Below are 20,654 nucleotides of genomic sequence, written 5' to 3' on the forward strand. Positions count from 1 at the left end.
TGGCTTTGCCATTGACTTCCATGCAGTAGCAAAGTGGAGAATTGGACTTTGAACCCTGAAGCAGTGAGGATCAGGACTGTGTGGCTAAAAGACTTTGTGCTGCAGCTCTGCTGTGAGCTGCAACTGAATGACATCCATCACTACAAACATCCACCTGCAACCATGCCCAGGCCATCACCTGGCCCAGCCAGAGGTGGCTTCACACCATTAGAAGTGGGCTGGATCTGAGTCCTCACCCCCTGTGGTGGCGATGCCATGAAGGGAGAGCACGCACGGGTGGTTCCTGTGACTCGGCAGCTCGGTGGTAACCTCTCCAGCCACCCTAATAGCAGAGAGATCCTCTTCCTCTCTGTTGGTGCCTACCCAGGTCACAGCTGCGTGTTTGAAAGGCAAACGCAGAAGTCAATTTCAAAATCCCCACTTATTTTTGTTTTAAGCCTTTTCGAGAGCAAGGCAGCAGGTGCAAAAGCGAGGGTCTCACTGCACGGGGCCGTGCGGCTGAGGACTTCCAGCTGCCTGTGCCCCAGGTTGGTGCCGTGCTCTCTCCCATGGCCACCGAAAGCTGCGAGGATTCGGCAGGGCCACAGCTGGGCAGGCACCTGACATCGGGGAGGGGACCCTGTGATGGTGGCTCCTCTGTGCCTCGGAGGGGACAGCGGGTGGCAGTGGCAACGTGGGTGCGCAGGGCTCTGCCCAGCTCCTACCGACGGCTCTCGCCCGACGGCCTGGGTGAGTCACTTTCCTCTGCGCCAGCCCTGGCACAAATTTCGGAGATGGTGAAATGCCATGGGGGTGAGATGTACAGGGCGTGGGTGAGGCGGTGAGGTGGTGGAAATGGTATCTGTGGAATTGTGTGAAGTAGTTTGGGGGCTGGAGAGAGCCTCAGTAGGAGGCTGCGAGTGTCTCTCCTCCATTATACCCCAAGCCCACTTTGGCTTCAGCCACCCCCACCCCACCATCACTCATTTGTCCTTACAGCTCCCCCTGATTCTTTTCCTCCTTGCATTTCAGTCACAAATCACCATACTGGTGCCCATTAGCATGGGGTTTATCACCATGCAGGACTTCACCTGTCCTCCCAGGGGACAGATCTTGAAGCTAGCATTGAACCCAGGGGTCTCCTTTCCTTCTGGAGGAGGTTTACTTGTGGTAGGAGCTAAAGGGCCACCTGGCACGCAACCCTCCTGAAGTGCAGAGATGTTTCATAAGTCAGGGCTGAACTTCTTGCAGGACCACGCTCGAAGCTCTGTGGATGTGGTGAGTGAGCAGGGAAGGGCAGCTGAACATCTCAGCTGTGGGACATTTTGAGGAACTGTTCAAATTACCACATCAGAGTTCTCACAAGTCTATAAAAACTGAGCAGATAGGAAAAGCATATCAGAAGGCATATCAAATCAGGAGGCAGATAGGAAGTCCCTTCAGTTCTCTGTTATGCCCCGTCTGACAAGGATCTAGGTTAGCCACAATACGTTTGTCATGAAAATTAAAGACGGATACGGAGGAGAGGGAAATTCAAGTGATATGAGCACTTTCAGTATTTCAGACAAGATTGGGTTTGCTTCAGCTGCTACTACAACCTTTCAAATAAGTGGTAAGGTTTCTTTTTATTAAATGGATTGATGTGGATTTTATTATGAGAAACATAAAATGGAAATGATGTATTTATACTGACTATTAAATGCTTTTCACAATAATTATGCTACTAAATTAAATGACCATTTAAAAAGAGCAGTATATGAAATCGTCCTTTCCAGCCAAAGCTGATGCTGAGCATCATAAAATAGTTCTCTCCCTGTTTCAGAAAATGCCTAATTTCACTGAGTCAAGCTGTCATGTCTTAATAGTTAAGATACTGAAATCACCAGATCCAATAAAAAAAAGAAAAGTTTGTGAATTTTTAGCTGAATATAAATACTTTATTGCTGACTAAACTATTCTATTGTAAAACTAATTAAATCTTTGTACTCTATTCAAGCTAAGACTTTCAACTCCTCATTACATTACTTTGAAAAAAAAAAAAAAAACTCGATTAAGGGTAACTTATTGCATGTCTGAAGTAATTATTAATGCTTCAAAAATACTTTTTTTTTTTTTTTTTCTCCTCAAAGGCCATATTTGACAAAGCAGTTCGTTTCTTTTACACTTGCTGGTGACAATTCATTTTAAATGTTACAACTTGTTTTCATGTGCTCTGCAGTTCAGTTTGTTATTGATTTCTCATTTGTGTCAATGTGCACTTGCATCACTGTTGGAGCCACAGGTATGCAGGTCCCTGGGGAGGGAGAGCGTGTGCTCTGAGCAGCCTTCTTTGTGTGGCAGCCTGGGACAAATAAACACGATGGAAACGGGAATTTGTTGATGCAGAAAGGGGACAACTGCCCTGCTCGTACTGTCACAGACTGGATTAGGTCCTGATGGAAGTGAGCTGGTTAAACCAGCTAAGGAAAGGATGCCAAGGGTGAATTGCAGTGCACAGCTTGGGTCAGTTCATGGAGCAGAGGAAGGCAGCCTGCCCAGCTCGTGGGACCCAGTGGCCTTGCAGGGCTCCCTGATACTGGAAAGCACTGAGGTTTTAGCATGGCCAGGCCTGAAATGGCTGAAAACAAGCAGAGTTTGTAACAGGAGAGATGTGAGAATATGTTTGTCTACTTCTGTTGGTTTTTAGAGCCTCAAAGCCAAAGAAAGCCCTCCACATGCTGTGCTCGGACTGCCCTTTGCACCTACCTGCTGCTGCTGACGGTCGGCCAGGGGCTGCTGGCATACAAAGGTAATGCTTACACCTATTGCAGCCTTGGCACCCAAAGGAGCTTTGCTGGGTGCTCTGGGACCGCATGGATGAGGGAGGTGAGCACATGGACAGTCAATGTATCTGCTGCAGGAAGCCAATCCCCAACCCATACATGTGCTTTGCATCTTCCCTGGGTCCAAATGTCTGCAACCCTGGCTGCAGCAAAGACCAGCATGTGAAAACAGGCCCCTGTGGTGGTACTTAACTGCACGGGTACCAGGGAGCTGCTCTGCTTACCAGGCATTTCCCAGCTGGATCAGGCAGGGAACATTCACTGCATGGATGTTTTGTTTCCTCAGTGTTTAAGATGGAGGAGATGCTGAAACACCAAGAAAATAACGTGTCCTATGCAGAAGGGGTGATGGGAAGGTCCTATGCCAACAACGTTCTTTTGGATGGGGACGTGAGACATGAAGAAAACTGGAGGAGAAGCATAGAAAGGGAAATCATCATCATTAAAAACAGCAATGCAAACTTGGAGACAAGGATGAGCAACATCAGCCTGGTTGCAGGTATGGCTCCATTTCTCCATGCTGGCTATTCAGTGGGGAGAGCTGGTTCTTCTGCACCACCAGCAAGGCTGGGCCAATGCAGGGAAAATCTAGTTCCAGGAATAACCTGGGCAAGATTTGGTCTTCCTATGCAGTAGTTAATGATGCTCCAGTGTCCAGGATGCTGTCCATGGAGGTGTTGCAGCTGGAGAAGCCAGAGCACTGCCCTGTGCTTTGCCTGGCGCTCTGCAGCTGTGTGTGGGGCTGGGGGCTGCTCTCCCCCCCTGTAACTCAGTGCCCTCCAAAAGGCTGCAGTCTTCAGCCCAGACTTAACCAGTATGTCCTTCCCTGAATAATGACTACTGAAAAGTATCCATTACATATTTATGTAATCCATTACATATTTATTTCAGGGCCTCCTGGACGCAAAGGAGATCCTGGTCCACCAGGTCCACCAGGTATGTGAGCAGATGAGCCACAAGAAACTTTTCTCTTTTTCTTTCTTTCTTCCTTTCTTTCTTCCTTTCTTCCTTCCTTCCTTCCTTCCTTCCTTCCTTCCTTCCTTCCTTCCTTCCTTCCTTCCTTCCTTCCTTCCTTCCTTCCTTCCTTCCTTCCTTTCCTTTCCCTTCCTTCCTTCCTTCCTTCCTTCCTTCCTTCCTTCCTTCCTTCCTTCCTTCCTTCCTTCCTTCCTTTCTTTCTTTCTTTCTTTCTTTCTTTCTTTCTTTCTTTCTTTCTTTCTTTCTTTCTTTCTTTCTTTCTTTCTTTCTTTCTTTCTTTCTTTCTCTCTCTCTCTCTCTCTCTCTCTCTCTCTCTCTCTCTTTCTCTCTTTCTCTCTTTCTCTCTTTCTCTCTTTCTCTCTTTCTCTCTTTTTGGTAAGACATCTGACGTGAGGATTTGGGATTTCAGTCACTAGACTTCTATCCTACTAAATGTGCAGTGCCCTGGCCATGAGGAGACATGTCACACTTTTGACTGATCCCCAGGAGCCTCAGCTTGCCCTAGAGAATTCAAGGAGACTTTCCCGATCCCAGCTCTGTGGGGCCTCAGACAAACAGTGCATGTAGCAAGCAGTGACAGACCTGGGACCTTGTCCACCCTGTCCTTGGGGGAACAACTACATGGGCTTGGGAATGAGCTGGGAGCAAGAGCTCTGCTCTGCACAAGCACAAGCTGCTGCACTGGGTCCGTGGGGGTGTCAGGTGGAATTGCAACAGCTGCAGGAGATAAATGTCTGCAGACTGAGGATGCAACAAGACCTGATCTCATGCTGGCTCTGCTTTTAGCAGAGGTTGGACCAGGCACTTTCCAAAGAAACTGAGGTTTCTGTGATCCTGTGATGATGATCTAAGATGCACCCCTTGTTAGGTCAGGTCTGTATGTCATCCATCCCTAGTTCTTGGCTATGCTGATGAGCTTTGCTGAAGAAAAAATAGATTTTTAAAAAATCATCTTTTTCATATCTTCCTGGCTGTGTTCACAACATTGAAACACAATCTCCAGCCAAACACTGTTACTATTCTTCAGAGCCCAATAGCTCAGCGCCTTTTCAGGGAAAATCTCCCCAGAGGTCCCCGTGAGCAGGCGGTCAGCTGGGTTTGGCTGGGGGACAGCTGGCCCCTGCCCAGCACACACTCAGCCCAGCTCCAAGGACCTCGCTCAAGTGCCTGGCTTCACCTCTGCCAGCTGAAGATTGGCCTCAGTGGTGACCAAAGGCACATGCACAAAGGATGATTAAAAAATTCACCTCTTCTTTTTGCTCGTTATGGTGAGTAGATGATGTGTATCAGCTGATAGATGTATTTTACACCTCAGGGCTACAGGGACCACCGGGGACTAAGGGAGACCAAGGAATCCAAGGTAAGGTTTTTCTGACACCTGAATCACTTCTGTGGATGAGCATAACATGACTTTATGGATGATTTTATGGGCAATCTTGTCCTCAGTTAAGATGTAAGTTAGTAGGAATGTCATTGGAGTTAAAGAAATAAGCCTATGTAAAATTAATGCAAACGAGAGCAAAACTTAGCTGGAAACAAATCTTGTCTGAAAGAATTGTCTTGCCCTCTGCCTCTGGCACCGCTCTCAGGTACACAGAGAGCAATGTTTGGCTCACGCTGTGTGGCCTGCTACTGCTGCTGTTCACTAGGCACAATATCCACTGCAGCATCAGAAGTGTGGTCTTGTCCATGCAGGCTTACAGGGACTGCAGGGCACGAAGGGGAGTAAAGGAGATCCTGGCCCTGCCGGCCCAAGTGGTATACCCGGAGTAAGAGGAGAAAAAGGACAGATGGGGCTTCCAGGTAAGGCTTCTTCACTGTCTCAACACTTTTAAGATTCTCCCATGTATTCCTATTTAAATTGGAACACCAGATGAAGTTTTCATAGGTCCCATTTTTCATAAAAACAGGACTTTGGGTTTGATCTGGAGGGATCTCATTTTGTGTTGTGCTCCAGCAAAGCTCCCAAAGGGGGGGAAGAAGACCTGCAAAATGCTGACTCTGCACCGTGGAAGTCTCCTCACAGAGTGACCTTAGTTTGATGAAAGGCACAAGTATTCAATTATCAGCATATCCCAGATTTAACCAGCAATGTTTACAGTAGGATTTTCATGGTATAAAATAATACAATATAATTTATCTACAGAAGCACATGGATGTTAGTTTTGACTATGTTAAAATCTTCTTCTGAGAACTCTATACCCTATTTAAGCCTTTTTTACACCATAAGTAGGAGAGTTATGCACCATGACTCTCCTGTGCAGCACACATTAGTGGGCATTTCCCAGACAACCAAAATTCAACAGCCTCAAGTAGGCTGCACCCAGAGAGGAAAGGCTGAAAGCAGCAGATGTATGTGGTGCAGAAGAGGGAGGACATTTGCACAAGTTGGCCAGAGATCCCTCAGAAGTAAACCCACCATGCTGGGACAAACTTTGGTGCTGGGACAGCTGGAAGGAGATGCTCTGCCTTCAGAGAAAAATTTTTGTGTTGCATTGGTTTTGTTTGTTTGTTTTTGATTTACATGCATGTGCTATGCTGTTTGGTAGGTGTCCACGGACAAAAAGGTGAAATGGGCAAGAAGGGAGATCCGGGGCCCCCTGGACCTGTGGGTCCTCAGGGAAAACAGGGAGACCGGGGACTGCCAGGTTTGAATGGTAAGTGCAGAGGATGCAGCACAGCTGACACGTGCTGTGCTGGAGGGCTGCCCCGGCTGAAGCATTTGGCTAAGTCTCACTAGCACTGATGCCAACATTTTGTTACAGGTAGCGTGGGGGAGCCTGGACAACCTGGGCAGAAAGGAGAGGCAGGTAAGCAGCACAGAAGGTGCAGTTTCTTCTAGGAATAGGAGACTAATCTCTTTAAGATGGTGAGTCATGACAAGGAAAGCTGCAGCCAGAATAGCTCCCAGCATGGATAAGAGATGATGATTAGATGGAGAACCCATGCCAACATTGTGCAAACCCGTACTGCAGCCAAACCCTACTCAATATGCAAGAAAACAAGAGGGAGGGGAAGGTTTTATAAGACCACGTCCTTCCTGACGTGTGCATGCACAGTTCTTTGGGGAGAATCAGTGTTTGCTTTGCTTTCATAGGGATAACTCAGTCTGCACTGCACGGGGGTCAGTGACAGAGATATCTTTTGTTTTCCTCTTTTGTGTATTGCTTGCATTTCACACTTGCTGTTGTTCACCCCCAAGGCCCAGCTGGAGAACAAGGCCCCCCAGGAGTTGCTGGCCCCAGCGGCAGACCTGGCCAGAAGGGGGAGAAGGGGGACCTCGGGCCCAAGGGCAATCCAGGTATGAAGCTGCCAAAACCCATTACCCACTGTCCTTCTGCACTGGCCTCTCTTTGCATGATAGATTTACTTTCCTGGACTTGTTTTTACTTTTAGGAATGGCAGGCAGTACAGGACTCAAAGGTGAAAAGGGAGACATCGGATCAGCAGGTAAAGGAGCATTGCAGGAAGAGGTCTCTTCAGAGGCCAGCTTGGAGCACATAGCCCAGGCCTTTGCTTTGACCTTCCTCTTGAGGGAGTCCACCTCTGTACCACGGGCACCCAGAACAACAGAGTAATGTTCTGCTGCACAAACCTATTCTGGTGTATTTCCTTTTTAACTCTGAATGTATGTAGTGCACACTGCCTCTCATCTCCATCAGGTTGAAGTGCTGCACCCTCCTGCACTCCGGGCTACCCAGATGATAGGGAGCCACCTGGCCCAACGTTACCTGTTTGTCTGGTGAACCTAAGGTTTTGTGCCCAGGCTTTCTGTGGTCAACAAGGACCTACCTGGAGGTGGAGTCTCTCTGCCAACATTGGAGTTTAGGATGTGATACAAATGACCTGAAATCCATCTACTTATGAACACAACTCTCCACTGTCTTTATTTTCTCTACTGATGAGGTCTGCCCTGAGTATAGTGGGAAGTAAGACACCAGCTTCAGAAATAGATGACTGCAGTCTAAACAGCTAACCTAGACTGAGTGAAACCAACCCTAAATAATAGATTGCATAAACTTTTTTAATTGTATAAATATCTGTTTGTTTGTTTTTCTTTTCATGATCTTAGGTATTCGAGGGGAAAAAGGAACAAAGGGAGACCAGGGCCCATACGGTAAATATTTTTCTGAAAGCATTACTTATTCTGATGATGGTTAAGCACAGAACTTCAGATATCACTTTCCAGTTCTCTGAATTAATGTGAAATGCTTTTCACACTGTTTCTTTGGCAAGGAACAAAAATAATGACTTTTTTTTTTTTTTTTTTTTTTTTTTTTTTGCTTTCCACACAGGCAGCCCAGGCCCAATTGGTCAAAAAGGAAGCAAGGGAGATCCTGGCAGTTCTGGTCTAAAAGGTGAACGAGGAGTAAAAGGAGAAAAAGGAGACCGTGGAATTCCAGGTAAGACCATTTGCCAAGGGCTCTGTGGAGCTGAGGGAACATTTGGGATTGGGATTGTACACAACAGCCTGGCACAAGTTGCTCTGGGGCACTTTTTCAGGAGCAACTCAACAGATAGATCAGTCTTCCCAGGAGGTGAATGTGAGGAGTATCACATTCATACCTTGGGAGTCTTGCTAAAAGATATGTAAGTAAACACCTGCATTGGATTTTCTCAAATCCATGTCCAGAGACATCTTGCAATGTACTGTGCTTCTGGGATTGACATGGTGGTAAGGAACAGAATCAGCAACACAAGGGCTATTTAAGAAAGCCTCTCTAGTCTCAGGACAAAAAAAAAAAAAAAAAAAAAACACAGTTCAAAAGGACCAACACTACAACAGCTCCCTGTCCTTACCCACTTCTTTTGCAATCACTGAATGCTTCCCAAAACCCCAAGGCCTGGTTCAGTCACCATCCCTGGAGGTCTTTTAAAAAATGTTTAGATGTAGAGCTTAGTGATATGGTTTAGTGGAGGACTTCTTAGTGTTAGGTCAGAAGTTGGACTCGGTGATCTTGGAAATCTCTTCCAACCTAGATGATTCTGTGATTCTGTGAAAATAATAAACAAATTATTATTTGCAACAGGCCACAGGAAGAAACCATTCTTTTTATTTTTTATTTTTCAGGTGTTCACACTGAACAGTATGAGATCCCTCAGATATAAAGTGAAATGGAGGCTATGTACAGCTCCTCTATGCACGTCTCTTCCGGAGCTTTGCCTCTGGAAGTGGGGTGAAAGGGGAGGAATAGCCTAACTGGGGTGACCCCAAGCTAGGTACTGCACTCTGGGTGGGTCTCAGCTCCCACCCTGCTGCAGAAGGAGATGGCAATATGTGCTTTGCCCAGAGGCTCTCAGAGATGTTATTTTACTGTTAGTGGGAATAAGACATTTCCCAGGAGTAAGTGGATGGGGTTTTATAAACTGATCTTTTCTTGGGCCACAGATTAGGAAAACTGTGCCATGTGTTATCCTACTTTTCTTGCCATGCTGTTGTCACATTCCTTTCACATATCCTCAGTCACTTCAGAAGGTCCCTTCCACATAGAGACAGAGACCTCCACCCACCTGTGACCCACCCAATTACTCAAAAAAAAAGCAATAACTGGATTTTTCCCCAAAGAGCAGTCAAATATTTGCTTGTTTTTCAATTTGGAACAGGTTCTCCAGGAGCAAAAGGCAGCAAAGGTGAACAGGGAGCAGGTATGTGACTTTTATCTATCTTTTATTGCTTGTCTTTGTTATCAAAGCTACTTTTGAGATCAAGAGCAGTGGGTCTCCTGCACATACAGGTTAGCCTTCCAGACAGCTACCAGAACTGAGGGGTCTCAGCTGAAAATTTTCACTGAGCCTCTGGAGCCAGGACAGGGCTTTGAATTGTTCAGATCTGAGCTAAAAACTTCAGGTCCCACCCCAGCTGCAGCTGTGGAGATGGGAGCATTCTTCTGGCTTGGGCAGTCACTGCTTCCATCTTTCAAAGTGCTTTTAGCATCCCTACCCATACATTTAGTACAGTTATTTTTCTCTCTTCCAATCCATCAGGTCGCTTCAGCAACTACATACGAATCGCGGGTGGTGGCAGGAGGGGTCGAGTGGAAATCCTTCACAACCAGTCCTGGGGAACGATATGTGATGATGGCTGGACCGTGCAAAGCGCCTCTGTGGTCTGCAGGATGATGGGATACAGCTCTGCCATCTCCGCCTTCACTGCGGCAGCAGGTGAGTCCACAGCAGCCCCCCAGGCTGGGCTGTGAGGCAGGGGCTGCACAACCCGCCTGGCACAGGAGGTACGCACACCGTGCAAGCAATGGGAGAGCAAAGAGGATGGCTTCAAAGGGACAGCTCTGTCCCCTTGGGACAAGATAGCTACATGTCAGGTGCTGCCTGAACTGTGCCCAAAGGCTGGCTTTCCAATATGCCAACCGTGCAACCCAACATATGCCCGCAGCCCACGGGGTTCCCTTTAGAAAAGTGCATGCTACCATTTCCTCTGTACATCAGTGACTGCTTTTCATTGTTTGTTGTACTTATTTGTCTTAATTCCTCTTCCAAAGGCACTGGGCAAATTTGGCTTGACGACGTGAATTGCAGAGGGAATGAAGACTCAATTTATGACTGTTCAAAATCCAACTGGGGCACACACAACTGCTCCCACAGTGAGGACGCAGGAGTGGAGTGTATTTGATGGGACCCAGGGCTGCCCCGGGAACCTCTGCCTGCCAAAGTTCTCTGCAGGGCTCCTCGTGTCCATACCGTCAAACGAACTTCTGCAGGCTGCACTTATAACGTCTTTACTAAACATGTTGACAGAGAAAGCTGAATGTTCGACAAATCAGTAACAATCACAAGACCTACGGATAACCTGAGACATCCCAGCTGTCACAAAACAACAGGAGCTCAGACACATGAGTGAGTTCCCAGCTTTGCCAGCTACCTGACATCAGCCCACCTGTAGGAGTTCACACACATGTGTACTCTCAGTCCACAGCACAGGAGAGCTGCTCCACTTGGGCTCAGTGCAGGGGGAGAGAACAGGACAAGCCTGAAGAAAGAAGCAGTTATGGCAGCTTAGCTGGCCCAGTCCATCTTCATCACAGTGCGGTTGTGAACCTGAACCTAAAAAGCCCAGTAAAATAAAAGTACCCAAGACAGCGGATGCTCAGAAATCATCAGGTGATCTGTCTGGAGTTCAAACACAAAGATTCTCCAGAGGAGATGATGATCAGAGGTCAAAGTGTCACCATCCAGGTGCCTCACCATCATGGTTTAGCACAGACCTGGTGTTTGACCTTGGCCAAGTCCCCTGCCTTCTCTGTCAGTATTTCCCATCCTGCCCCCAAGAACAAAACCCCTACCTTATCTGGTGTGTAAAAATAAGTGCTTTCAGATCTTTAGAAATTAGATGATCCACTAAAACAAAGGGATGATGAATAAAAGCAATAATGGGAAAGTATCAGCTAATTAAACTTTCAGAGTGAAAATATGGTCCCAAAACCAAAAGCTTCTGCTTTAAATGGAAGTCTTACACAAGTCTGAGATAACAGCTGAAAGGCTCCTCTTTCTTCTGTCCTAAAGCTTTTTCATCAGCACTGGGTATTTGGCAGGTGACAAGCAGTCTGTGTATAAATAGCTGTGCACATTGCAGCATCCTGCTTGTGGACCTTTTATTTAAAATATTAAAAATGGATGTAAGCAACCCCTTATCTATGCCTTAATGTTAGCTATAACTGCACTTGTTTACACAGTTTCAAAACTCATTTTTGGTGCTCACAAATCCAGATATAGGTGGGAAAAAACAAGCAGTGCTGGTAAGAGCAACAGACAATGGGACATTCAGGGATGATGTGAGTGAGGAGACCCAGGACCACACAGTACTATCTGCAACAATGCTGTTTTGACCTAGAGGAAATGTTTGGTACGGGGCCTCAGGCCTCAGGAAAGTCTGGAAAATCCCAGAAGTTTTCCACTATGCACTCTGGTGCCTTTGACAGCAGGAAAATGAATAGAGACAGTTATCAGTCCTGGCTCCATTTTAGAGGAGGCAAAGAGAATCCGCAACCTACAATGGATGAAACCTGACAAATGACAAATATTGCAGATTTGGTGGAAATAGCAGCTCATCTGCATGAGAAGAGGCAAGAGCTTTGTGTTCTGGTGAGGAGCCTGGTCAGCACTGCTAGCACACTCAGTACCCACACTTATGGTAGCAGCTTCTTCAGGCTCTCGCATGGCACTGCTGAACCTGTGTGGGCTCCTTTTCTTTTTATTTTTTTATATTTTTTTTGTGTGTGGTGACAGTATGTAAATGAAGCATTGCTACTGTCAGGAAATAAATGATGTATAAGCCAAATGTCTCGTCTTGTCACATCAGCAGGTGCTGCTTCCCCATTTTCTCAGTTTCCTTGCTACTAGGGTATGTTCCTCACCATTTTCAGGCTAAATGCTGAGGCATTCAATCTGAACAGGCAAAACTGCCACCAAAGGCAAAGTCAACACATCCCCACTGGTGACCCTTTGGCTGACTTAAATCCCCATAAATCTAATTTCTGGAGAACGGGCACCCAGAAAATACCTGTTGTGCCAGGATTAAGGTGAGGACACCTGGGGCTAGATCTGTATGACCACGGCAAAGGATGCCGTAGCCCTGCCTGTCTGCTTCTAAGCACAACAAGGACAGCTTGAACCCAAGCTGCTGTCCAACAGTGGCCAACCCAGTGCAGATGTGCTCACACCAGTACAGTTCATTCTGGTCCGGGAAGGGAAATAAACATCCAAGCAGAAGGCTCGGGACTGGAACTTGTGGTAATATAACAATGCTGGTGAAACCAGATCTTGTCAGAAAAACAAACATTGGTTTCATAAAACCATTGTGGTGTGTTCAGTGTGGAGGGGGAAGCCCATGCAGCTGGGCAGAGAGTTGTGGACACAAAACCGTGCAAGCTTTCGGCTCTCATGCAAGAATCAGAAACACAATGGCTCCTGCCTGCTAAAGGAGAACATGTCAGAGACAGAAGAGAAGAACCAAGCCTAGTGCAGGATGTGCCACGTGTAAGAAGTAGGGTTTTCATGGCCAAATCATGCACTGTGTCAGGCAGTGTCCTCACCTGGGCTGAATTGTCATATGCCGTGTTTTGCTTAGGGCAAGAAAAATCCCTATTTAACTCCAGAAAAAAGCAAAAACAAACAAAACAAAACCAGCCAACCAAACACTGCTCTCTTTCAGAACCTCTGGATAAAACCAGCACAGGAAGGGCTGAGTTACTCTGACACCAAGCGCTGAGCCACGTAACGCTCTGCAGAGCCGCGAGGGCACTGGCTGGCCATGCAGACACCAGGCCTGCCAGAGACCAGGTCTCACAGAGACCCCAGACCCGGGCATAGCAGAGACACGTTTATTATTGATTAAAGATGCTCCTTCCCGACACTAAGGGGAGCTCAAGGGCCACCACCCACTCCACTCCTGCTGTGCGTGGGTGATGGCAAGGGACACAAAGGTGTTTTGCTCCATTTGACAGGCCGATGGCACACATGCTCGGAACCCAATCGGCTTGGTCTAAAGGGGTGAGACAGGCCGTGGAGGTTTCCCTGTCTTCAATGAATCAAGCTGTGGTGCACTGGTCCTCCCAGAATTGTATTTTGAAAAAATAAAGGATGAAAAAAGGTGTGATTCAGTCACTTGTGAATTATGGTCTGAGAGATTGCTGGGCATTCAGGACAGTTTTACAAGTTTTTCTCTCCACTAAGTAGCTAAAAGCATCCTTTTTTAAGGAAAAAAAAAAAAATAAAATCTCAATTTTGCTTGTACTTCAGAGCTGCCTCCTTGGAGGGCCACAGTAGAGAGGACACGTGTGTCTCCCCTAGCCTCACCAGGGCGAGGACAGGGCACAAAGCCCAGCGGTGGCTCTTGGAGCCTGAAAGCCAGCACCAGGCTGCCCAGGCAGCAGGCCTGGAGGGTGCTCATGTCCCCTGAGTCTGTCTCTCCAGTCCAAGGGAAGGTCCATCAGGGCAGGAACAGTGCCACAAGTCACTGTGTGGTAGTTGTGGAGGAGTGGAAAGCCTTTCTGTCTACAAAACACACATAGTCATGAGGTACAGAGGCTGCCTTGCACAGCCACACCATGTCCTTCACCCAGCTCAGTGCCATCGGTCCCATATTTTGGGATGCCCAGCTAATGGGTCTCACTGTCTTATGGCAGCTAACTATAACAGCTAGCAAGGAACTGTACAGCTTTGCTCATCATTCCTTCCCAGCACCAATTAAAATGATTCAGTTAAGCAAAATGTAATTACACTGCCATGGATAAAAGGGATACAATTAATTAAAAAGGAATACTTTCCCTTAGGATTGCTGTTATTTCAGGATGCCTGTCCCTGACCAGTTCTTGTGATCTGAAGAGTTTTGGAGTGGGGAGAATTGAGAAGCTAGAGTAGTTTGTCTCCCCATCTCAGTAACCCACATGCATTTCTGAGCTAAGTTAGTAAGGCTCTTGAACACATATCTTCTCTGGAACCCTAAAACATTATTTCCAACATATCTGACACCATTTTCCCCATTTTTTCAAGGAACTGAACATTTCAGAGAGGGTCTCTGGCACAAAGTTGGGACTTCTGTCCTTTTGGGGGAAAAAAAAAATTAAAATTTTTCTTTCAACTATGAAGGAACAAGGGAGCAGCCAGAGACAGAGAGGTATAAGCTGAAGAATTTATCAAAATACACAAGGAAGCAGTTCTGATCTTCTGTCTCTTGGAAGGGCCCCAGGCAACATCTCCTCTGAGGCAGTCCAAATCTAGAAAGCTCAGCTCTGCAGTGAGGTGCAGATCATGGCTCCAGAGCTTTAGGTTGCAGAGTAACCTGCCAATGTATTAATAAATCAAGGGTATTTATTTAACGAAAAAAAAAAAAAAAAAAAAGGCTGCAGGTTAAAAATGGAGTGTGGTAAGAGGCTGAATGCAATTTTTAATTTTTGTAGGCTCAACAGAATTCACGTACAATTCAAAGTACTTCCCAGGCACACAGAGATCACAGAGATGTTGAAAAACAAAATATTTCTAACTCTAAAAAAATTCTTCTGGTTTTAAAGCCTTGAATTTATGTTGAATGCATCCAGTACACATCTCATCCTAGCAAAATTATCGGTAATTCCAGCTGAAAATATAAAAAGAAAATTTCATTTGGTTCACTAAGCTAAGAAGTTGTTCTGTCTGAGGGTTGCTGTTTTTTTTTAAGGTACATTAAAACCATCATATTAAATGTCAAGTGTAATAGAGGAATGACTTCTTTGTTCATATTAGAGAAATAAAAATTTGAAAATGCATGCTAGACATATCTAAAGATTAAATTTGTCTTGTAATATATGGGTCACTAATTGTATTTTCATCCCTCTTAATCTAATGTTTGAAGGCAGCTTCTGGCCTCAGAACTGTGGGGTATTTTCTTCTGCCTCCATTGGTGCAGAATTGGTTACAGGTCTGTCAGCATCACCTAGTTACCTCTCTTCCCACTGCCATGGTCCAGTACAGACCCAACTAGCCATCCCATGCAGTGCGGGAGCCTAAGCCGCAAATTTCTGCTCTGAGCACAGGGGCCAGACTGGCTCCTACCAGCACTGGTGTAAAGCTGGAGCGTGCGTCAGTGCAGACAGCTGCTCTGCTGGGACACTGAGCTGAATGCAACCCAAGGTATTTAAGCAAACTGTTAGTGGTAGCTCCAAATGATTATCCATTTATTTCAGTATTTGTCTTTTTCAAATGTGACCTAAAATCTATAAGTAATTAGTTATCATAGTGGCTACAGTATCACAAAATCCTTCTCTTCATTTTTTATTCAGATGGAGCTGCAATTCCAAAATCATTCCAGTCACACCAGCCTTCAAAGGTCTAAGTGGGGAGTAAGGGGGGGTGATGCCTTAATATCTTTGAGATTTGCAAGTATATTTGAGGATTTTCTGGGGATTCAGTGCAAGATGAAAAAAAAAGAGTTTTGCAGGCAAATAGAGGAACTTGTGCCTCCAGTTCAAAAGGAAAGATATACAAATGTAGGAAGATTTAAATGTTAAAGTGCTAAATAAACATTGCTATTCAACAGCAGTCTTTGTCTTTTGAAACCTAGGTTAAAACTACTTCACAGGGACTATAAAAGCTTCTTGCTCTTCTTTGTTGCTAAATGAATTTTAGTGGTGTAAGTTGCAGAGCAAGAAAAAATGAATTTTAGCGGTGTAAGTTCCAGAGCAAGAAAAATTGTTACCTAAAACTCCTCACAAACCATCCAGGTGCCACACTGGGAGTAGGCAAGAGATGCCTTTTGAAGCTGTTATATAAATATGCTATGTGAATAAGAAAATAACACACAAATTGCATTTATTCTGGGGCTATTTTGTGATGTTTTGTATAAATATTAATACTAATAAATATAAATCTATAAATCTATAAATATATAAATAAATGCTAATACTAATACTTTGTATAAATGCTAATACTAACAATAAATACCAACAATAAATACTAACAAGGAAGTGGCGATATAAAGGTGCTGGTTCCATGCCATCAGGGTATCAACAATGCAGTGACTGCTCTACAATGACCTTGTATTTTGCTACCTTAGGAAATCCTGCTGGAGTCAATGGATTCAGAGGGAAATGGATTCAGAGGCTTGGGCCATAAATCACTCAAGAGACGAATTACTGCCTTATTAGAGCAGCTTCATAACTGTAATTCCAGATAAATGCACTATTAGCCTGATCTCTTCTGATAACATGCCAACAGGAAAAAAATAAAAAAGTCATCTCCTGCTAAGCTGACTGGCTATTCAAAGGCATTGCAGCAAACTTTCACAGATGTTAAGGCCAGTGGGACCATTATATTAATCTCATCTGACCTTCTGCATGGTGCAGGGCAGAAAGACACAGCCAGAAGTTTCTGCATTATCCTGAAACCGTGGCTTGCTTTCTAGGAAGGTGCCCCATCTTCGTTTGAAGATTTCCTAAAGCAGAGAGAAAACAGCATAAGAAACCTGAGAAACCTGAGAAACCTCCCCCCCACTGCCCAAGCTGGGACAGATGGACAAGAGACCTTGCTGACTGCTCTAGCATTGAGCAGTTGGATGAAATAATGGGAGATGACTGCTGTCAATAAAATGCATTTTGCATGGAGCAGTGCTGGTGACTCATCTGTCAGCCTGGTGTGGTCAGCTCTGTGCCCAGAGAGGTTTTGCTGGGCAGGGAGAGAGCTGCTCTTTCCTCCTCACCATGTTTTTTGGTGCTTAAATTCATTCAGACAGGGTTCAAAAGAAAGCAGGAGTTTTCCTTTACACAGTTAACCCCACCTGTCTGGGACAAGCCAACAACCAGATTTTGGAAGAGCAATTGCACCAGGCAGGAGGCACACCTATACAGGGGTGCAACTCCCCTTGCTGGAGCTTAGGGAAAAGAGGAATGCAGAGCACATGCCAGGCTAGAAGTGCTGGTTTTACTCACGTTTGGCATCGGAAAGGGAATTGCTGGAAGCTTTTTGTCATGGCAGCTGAGGTTCAAGTGAGCACTGGGACTCTGCCACTGCTCTGATGGTGCAGTAGCTCTGACTCTAAAGGAGATCCTCTGACTTTACAGAGTGGCAATGAGAGAAGAACAGTGAGGGGTGGAAGGCCCTCAACACGCTTCGGAGGCCCTCCAGTCCTTTTCTGGGTGGAAATGAGATCAAACTAAACTTAAGTGGCACTGTTTGCATGAGTAACAGCTAACCCCAATTACCCAGAGCCCTGAGATGAAGATCCCAGGGCTAAATAACAAGGGTGTATTTTCCAGACATGGGTAAGGACCATTGACTCAACTTGCAGGGCTATAAAATTTCTCCAGTAACAAGCAGGGACAGACTCCTATAGCAATGCTGGAGGGAAGGGAAATACCCTGTCTCTATGAATCTAGTTATTTCAGTCAGCCTTCAAGAGCTACACAACACCGTAAGTGGATCTGTCTGCGGTTAGCGGATAGATGGGTGGAGGATGAACACCCTTCACTTCTCCTGCGTGTATAGTCCAAAACTGTAAGATTAAGAGTGGGGAAGTCCCCTACTCCTGGTTCATTTGCTTTAGAGGCCCTTTAGAAGGCAAGCTGGCATGGGGATGGCAGGAGAAGGGAGAGAAACATCTCTCTTCACCATGGCTGCTGTGCCCACAGTGCTCTAGGGCTCTCTGACTTTCCAACTCTTGGCTTGGGAAATGTGAAAAAAAAAAAAAAGCCACTTTTTCAACATTTTCTTTTTGTTGCTCCTGGTTGTGCAGCGCCACTTCCTATTACCAGCTAGCATGTCAGCTGCGGCCTGCTCCTGTGTGACACGCGGTGACCCCGTGGGGCAGGCGCAGTGCGCTGAGACTGCCAGGATAAAAATGTGTAGTCTGTGCAAACATGTGGGGCCCAGCTCAGAGACGGGGTCCTGGGTGACGAGACTTCAGCAAAAGGCCTCCAAGCATCACCCAGCATGGGGGACGGAGCAGGGAGTGGTGACCTGGGTCATATCTACAGCTGGTGGAAATCAACATCGCTCTGTTGATATCGGGGGAGCTGCATGGATTTGCTCGTGCAAAGAATACATCCCTTTTTTGTTCATTTTTGTTTTCTTCCCAGCTCTCAAACACTGCTTAGCTCCCACAAAAGCTGTTATAATTATATGCTACATGCACTTCAGTGGTTAATACGTTTCACAAGTGCCAGTCCACTCTTCTTTCTCCAGTGTCTTCTCTAACACACTTCCAAAAAATATTCCTTTGGGGCAGGGACCCTTCTCCAATGGTGAGGTGACTCCTTTGGTGTAAGCTTACACTACCAACAGCCACATGCACACTTAAAGTGACAAAAGGTTCACACAATGAGCTGTTGAGGCTCACACAGGGCAGCAATGACACGGAACACGTCCAGCCACTGCGGGTCTCCAGTCTCTGAAGGATTTTGAAGCACTTTGGGACATGCAATCCCCCTTTATGTGCATTTTTGTGATCACCCTTTTGCATCTAAGCATGCTGTTGCTTTTTGGCAGGCAAACAGCAACAAGAGCAGCCCCTAAATGAGAGCAGTGGGAAGGATGAGCCCTTTCCTTTCACAGCAAGGCTTTGTATGCAGAATGAAAGACAGACTTCACGTGTTACATTAGAAGATAAAAACCCACCCTCTATATGAGGCCCCATGACGAATTAGACAAGCTGTTGTGCAAAGGCTTTAAAATGACCATACCTTGAGAGATTCCCAGATTTGTCTTATCTAAACAGGGGTAACACCAAAAGGGTAAGGGGTACAATGGCTTTTAGCCCCCTCACATGCTCACTGGACTATGAGCATGTCTTTAGGCTACGCTTTCTTTATCCTAGAAACTCCAGATGAAAATCGTACCAGGATGGATTTTTCCAAACAGCTTTATGCATGCAACAGGGAAACAGCAAAAAAATTTTGTTTTTTTTTTTTTAGGGGAAAAAAATATAATCATAAAATTCATATCTATGTTCTTCATGGAGACACTTTGGGACCATTCTGCTGAAGAGGGAATCTTCTGGCTGTGATGAAAAGGTACAAGCAGTTTCTAAGTGGAATTTTATCCAGTCTCAGAAAGCTAAGATAAGTGAAACAAGGAGAGAAATGGCCTTGTGAACACCATAGCTGTGCTGGTCTGCAGGTGTTTCATGTAAGCTAGATAATAAAAGGAGGATTGCAGTTTTATTAATCCAGGCTGGATCTCTGCCAGACCCAGGGCTGCTGATCTCACAGCCACAGGCTTCAGAGCACCTTCTGCAAACTGCTTCCCCTTCCAAGCTCCCAGGCAGGAGCTCCAGCGCGGTCCTAAAGCCTGAAGCAATTTTCCTTCCACCCTAAAGCAGAGACAGGGATCAGCCCAGGCTGCCAGCATGTAGCATGTTCATGTCCATGCAGGATGCCAGCCTTCTGGGCTAAATCCCTAACCTGGGCCCCAGGTGTGGGTGAGGAGGAAGCTCTGAGCAGATCTTCATCACCCTCTCCCAGGACATCTGCCACCCCTCGCCTCCTGCAGCTCAAGAGGAAGGGAAAAAAATAAAAGAAGTCTCAAAAGAAACATCCTTTTATATGATCTCTCTGCAGGGCATGTGGGATAAACTCTGAAGCCAGTGACACGAGGCCATAAAGCAAAAGACAGACAGAGCTCTTTCTTGGCCAACGCCAAGTGCACGTGCTGGGGTGGTTTGTCTTCTAGGAATTCCCTGACATTTACATAGCAAAATTTGGAGCTTCCCTTAGAGGGTCTTTCTGGGGTTTAGCTTGGCAATGAGTCAGAGGCTAAACACCTCCCGAAGACAGACTTTTCTGCTCCTTTGAGTCCCTCTCAGCAATTATTGCACTTGTAAAAGAGATCTTCACCTTTCCTTAAAAACCCAGAGCCTGCTCAGGGCCATGAGCCTCTTGTCCATCACTCAGCACAGCTTCCATCAGCTTTCTCGGCTTCTTATTTCCCTGAAGCAGCAGCCAGGGCTGGACATTGTACAAGGGATTCTTGGAGTCTGTGTGACATTTACAAATCCTTCTCTTCCTCCTTATCCCTGCCAGTGCAACTTGTTGGTGGACAGTTTCCCAGTGTAGGACAGACAACCCAGTCCCCATCTGCTCCCCACATAGACCCATCTGAGAGCAGATTTGAACTCCCCAACAAGCTGCTCCTTGCATCCAGAAAGAGAAGATACAGGAGTGAATGAAAGGTGCAAGAAATAGTGTCATCATCTGGAAAACATGTGTCACTACCAAGAGCAGAGAGGAGTTAACTCCAGACTGAGAAATCTTCAAGGCAAGTGTAATGGCTGATGACAAGTGAGATGCTCTGGGAGCTGGGATTCACAGCTCTGAGCACATTTTTGCCAATTGCCCAAGCACCTGAGGAGGGTCTTTCCCTGGGACTCTGGTCTCTTGCATTCCTCAGAGCCTGTTG

At 46.0% G+C, this 20,654-nt stretch overlaps 1 protein-coding gene across 1 annotated transcript; it reads left to right on the top strand.

Moving 5' to 3' along the window:
* Positions 1 to 1,412: 1,412 nt before the first annotated feature.
* On the top strand, positions 1,413 to 12,058 carry MARCO (macrophage receptor with collagenous structure). Its single transcript, XM_082763938.1, has 15 exons — positions 1,413 to 1,591; positions 2,666 to 2,767; positions 3,088 to 3,300; positions 3,693 to 3,728; positions 5,092 to 5,136; positions 5,472 to 5,579; positions 6,326 to 6,433; positions 6,542 to 6,586; positions 6,979 to 7,077; positions 7,173 to 7,226; positions 7,849 to 7,893; positions 8,072 to 8,179; positions 9,381 to 9,422; positions 9,762 to 9,938; positions 10,274 to 12,058. The coding sequence occupies exons 1-15, from the start codon at positions 1,477 to 1,479 to the stop codon at positions 10,402 to 10,404; spliced, it is 1,428 nt and encodes a 475-aa protein (XP_082620064.1). The 5' UTR covers positions 1,413 to 1,476; the 3' UTR covers positions 10,405 to 12,058.
* Positions 12,059 to 20,654: the final 8,596 nt, after the last annotated feature.

The sequence above is a fragment of the Aythya marila genome (genome assembly GCF_965140915.1).
Source record: "Aythya marila genome assembly, chromosome: 6".
Lineage (NCBI taxonomy): Eukaryota > Metazoa > Chordata > Aves > Anseriformes > Anatidae > Aythya > Aythya marila.